The 4,228-nt window shown below is 38.5% G+C and overlaps 1 protein-coding gene across 1 annotated transcript; it reads left to right on the top strand.

The window, feature by feature from the left end:
* Positions 1 to 2,739: 2,739 nt before the first annotated feature.
* On the top strand, positions 2,740 to 3,637 carry LOC140266792 (uncharacterized). The gene has a single exon (XM_072361891.1). The coding sequence runs from the start codon at positions 2,750 to 2,752 to the stop codon at positions 3,635 to 3,637; it is 888 nt and encodes a 295-aa protein (XP_072217992.1). The 5' UTR covers positions 2,740 to 2,749.
* The last annotated feature ends 591 nt before the right edge of the window (positions 3,638 to 4,228 follow it).

The raw sequence follows: 4,228 nt of genomic DNA, 5'->3' as shown, positions 1-4,228 counted from the left end.
GATGTCATCAGTGATAGCAATGTTTGTCAACAGCTGCAGCTTAACGAGCTGTCTCCCTGTATAACCTGCAGAAATTGCTTTTTTGTATACTATGACCTCCTATGAGAAAACTGGAAGAGCGAGGAAAATAATTTGAAGACCGTAAGAAGCAGAAGACTTGGAGGAACGCGGCAATGTAGTTTTTATTTCAATGGAGGGAAAAAAATTTAAACTGCAGCGAGTTGAACACAGTTGAACCTGTCTCTGGCGTCAGACCAAATTTTCATTGGAGTTAGTGAGAGAAATTGAAAGGTTTCTCTAGCTTCAAGGCTCATAGCTGAAATTCTGTAAATGTGAGCTCTTTAGTAGTTACATCAGCTGAAAGAGAACAAGTGTACCTACATTTTAAGGTATAATTTGTTTGTCTGAGTTAAACAGTATGAAAGTTAGAGGAATTTATTTGAATATCAGAAAAAGTTAAAATGATCAGTGTGCCACTCTAATCTTCTCATTCATAAAAATCAAGAAGGAGCAAAAATGTTTATGTTTTTTAAACTGTCATATTTCAAAATTGGCTTAATATTTTAAAAAGCTGAATCATTTGGTAATAGCTGAATGTCTTGTGAACATTTTAAAGTTTGAATGGTGTCTCCAGCTGAATGTATGCTGAACTAGTTAGGTTGGAAAGAAGAGGAAGTTTTTGAAGAGTTGAAAGAAATTTCCATTCATTTGAATGACAGGAACATTTTTGAATAAAAGTTAAATAGTTTAAAAAGTATAAAAGATATCAACACCAAAAGTCATAGCCGGAATGTGCTGAACAAGCTGAACGTTTTGATTTTGATTGAAATTGTTGAAATCGGTGAAAGATTGCAGGAGTAGTTAAGTGCCAAAAAAGAGAAACAGGAAAACAATAGTGAGAATGCCTTAAAGCATTCTCACAATAAAGAAAAACAGGACATTTTTTTCCTGTTATTGTGAGAATGCTGGAAAGCAATAATAAAACAGGAAAACAATAGTGAGAATGCCTTAAAGCATTCTCACAATAATCCCAAGTTTCTTTTCAGCATTGATGCCAGGCTGACAAAGAGCTCTGTTGAGCCATGTATTCCTTTAACTCTTAGCAGTGATGATTTCATGAGATTCTTTATCAATAAAATTGTTTCTGTCAGAGAGAAGATTGACGGAATCCTTCCCACTATTATCACTGATGTATCATCAAGTAGAGCAGCTTTAGAAGTATCTTTAGAACCTGATTTGTACTTTGACGGCTTCTGCCCAGTTGATCTCTCTGAGCTAAGAACAGCAATAGTCTCTTCTCAACCATCAACTTGTATTTTAGACCCAATCCCAACCAGACTGTTCAAGGAGGTTAATTGACACTTCCATATTGGATTTGATCAATCTGTCTTTGTTGACAGGATACGTACCTCAGACTTTTAAGTTGCTGTAATTAAACCTTTACTTAAAAAACCTACTCTTAATTCAGAAGTGTTGGCTAATTATCGACCTATATCCAATCTCCCTTTTTGTCTAAAGTTCTTGAAAAAATAGTTGCAGCTCAACTGTGTGATCATTTACATAAAAATAATCTGTTTTAAGAGTTTCAGTCAGGATTCAGTTAAGTCATATTTATCTGATAGATTACAGTTTGTTCTTGTAAATGAAGAATCTTCCTCACACACCAGAGTAAGTCATGGAGTTCCTCAGTAAGGCCTTCCTTTCTCTTTTCAAATTAAAGTTAGCTATTGCCTTCATTTTAAAGAGCTCGAAACACTCACTCACTCACAACTGCAAATCAAACCACTGCTAAGCTGAAATTAAATTCTCCGTAACCAGTCCTACATGCTGCATTTCAAAGTTGTCAAGCTGCATTTCAATGCACAGAGCTTCAGGATTCAAATTGATTAGCACAACTTGAAAAATATTGAGTTATGTTGTTATGATACATCCTTTGTTGAAATTATATGGACCACAGAAATCCCATTCAAAATTAAATTAGCAGTATAAAAGACCACCAAACGTTCAGTAAGACTTTCAACCAAGAATCCCTGGTTTGATTTCTTTGTGGGTCACTTTATTTTAGTTTTAAGTCACTGTTTGTTTTTGTCTGGTCACCAAAACTCCTTGGTTGATTTTAGGAAAAGACCATAGTCTGTGCAACAGAACCTCTATATTAAAATGACAACAGATTTAGATTTTCGTTTTAACGTCTATTAAGTTTACGTAAAACTTTTTTACAAAAGCTGCAATGTCATCACAGTAGACTGAGGCAGAACTTGTCATCTTGGTCGCCAAGTATGTAGAGGAAAAGTTTGTAAGTACGTAATTTATGCACATTACATCTGTCCATCACATAATGCAGTCATACAAGGTTGTTCCCATTTCACATAGCAAACAAAACCAAACAAAAGACCTCCAATTTAATTAAGAAAAACCCTTGTTTTTGACATGTAGACTGACCTCTCAGCAGGTGGGCAGAAGTTTAGTTTATATATATATACATATATATATGTATATATATATGTTGGGCTGACGGCTTTGCTTTGCGGTAAGACGTATTGCATCACTTCCTGTTGCTTTGTGTGTGTTCACTGTGACAGTTCTCGCTCCTCTTGAACTACTAATAATCACCTTAATTCTCCCTATAATTTACACATCTTGCATAGTTGACTCTATCCCATACTTGTTATATTCTAACGCTCACTCTTACAGATCTTTAGTTTTTATTTTTCACTTTTTAGCGGTGTGTCTGGTTCTCTAGCTTAGCATGGCTACCAGTTCTCTTCCTCTATCTCCTGCTTTCACCTGCTCCGTGTGTCAGATGTTTAGTTACTCCTCTGCCTCCTTTAGTGGTAATGGTACATGTAACAAATGTAGTCTTTTTGTAGTTTTGGAGGCAAGGTTATCTGAATTGGAAGCTCGGCTCTGCACTGTTGAAAACCACCCGATAGCGAGCCAGGCCCCTTTAGTCAGTGCGGAGCCACCTAGCATAGCTAGCTCTGTTAGTCGTCCCCGAGCAGATCCCGAGCAGCCGGGACTTAAGAGTGGCTGGGTGACTGTCAGGAAGAGGAGTCATAGTCCTAAAGTCAAACCCGTGGTTCACCATCAACCCGTCCACGTTTCAAATAGATTTTCCCCACTCAGCGACACACCCGCTGAGGAGAAAACCCTGGTAATTGGCAGCTCTATAGTCAGAAACGTGGCATTAGCGACACCAGCGACCATAGTCAAATGCATTCCAGGGGCCAGAGCGGGCGACATAGAATCCTATTTAAAACTGCTGGCTAAGGATAAACGTAAATACGGTAAAATAGTTATTCACGTCGGCGGTAATAACACCCGGTTACGCCAATCGGAGGTCACTAAAATTAATGTTGCATCGGTGTGTAATTTTGCCAAAACAATGTCGGACTCCGTAGTTTTCTCTGGACCCCTGCCAAATCTGACCAGTGATGACATGTTTAGCCGCATGTCCTCATTCAATCGCTGGTTGTCTAGATGGTGTCCAGGACACAACGTGGGCTGCATAGATAATTGGCAATCTTTCTGGAGAAAACCTGGTCTGATGAGGAGAGACGGCATCCATCCCACTTTGGAAGGAGCTCTTCTCATTTCTAGAAATATGGACGAATTTATTAGTCATCCAAAAACATGACAACCCAGGGTTGAGACCAGGATGCAGAGTTGTAGTCTTACACACTTCTCTGCGGCTTCCCACCTGATGCTGCCCCCCCCCCCCCCCCCTCAATCAAAAAACACAAAAGGAGCAAATCCTCTTGTGCAAAAAAAATTAAAACAAAAACTTTAACTGAACAAAAACATCAAACTATTAAATGTGGTTTGCTGAATATTAGATCTCTCCTTTCGAAGTCTCTGTTAGTGAATGATTTGATTTGTGATCATCATATTGATATATTTTGTCTTACAGAAACCTGGCTGCAGCAGGAGGATCATGTTAGCATTAATGAATCAACTCCCTCTGACTATTTAAATGTTCACGTTCCTCGAACCACAGACGGAGGAGGAGGAGTGGCAGCTATCTTCAGATCAGGGTTACTAATCAGTCCTAGACCCAAGATTAGTTTTAGCTCTTTTGGATCTTTGATTCTCAGTTTTTCCCACCCAAAGTGGAAATCACAAAAACCTCTTGTGTTTGTTGTTGTATATCGTCCACCTGGCCCTTATTCTGAGTTTCTCTCTGAATTCTCAGTTTTTATCCCAGTTAGTGCTGAGTACAGATAAAGCC

The sequence above is a fragment of the Leuresthes tenuis genome, unplaced genomic scaffold (genome assembly GCF_036924035.1).
Source record: "Leuresthes tenuis unplaced genomic scaffold, fLeuTen1.0.hap1 SCAF_13, whole genome shotgun sequence".
Classification (NCBI taxonomy): domain Eukaryota; kingdom Metazoa; phylum Chordata; class Actinopteri; order Atheriniformes; family Atherinopsidae; genus Leuresthes; species Leuresthes tenuis.
The sequence above is the reverse complement of the archived record's forward strand: the minus strand, read 5'-3'. Positions and strand labels throughout refer to the sequence as shown.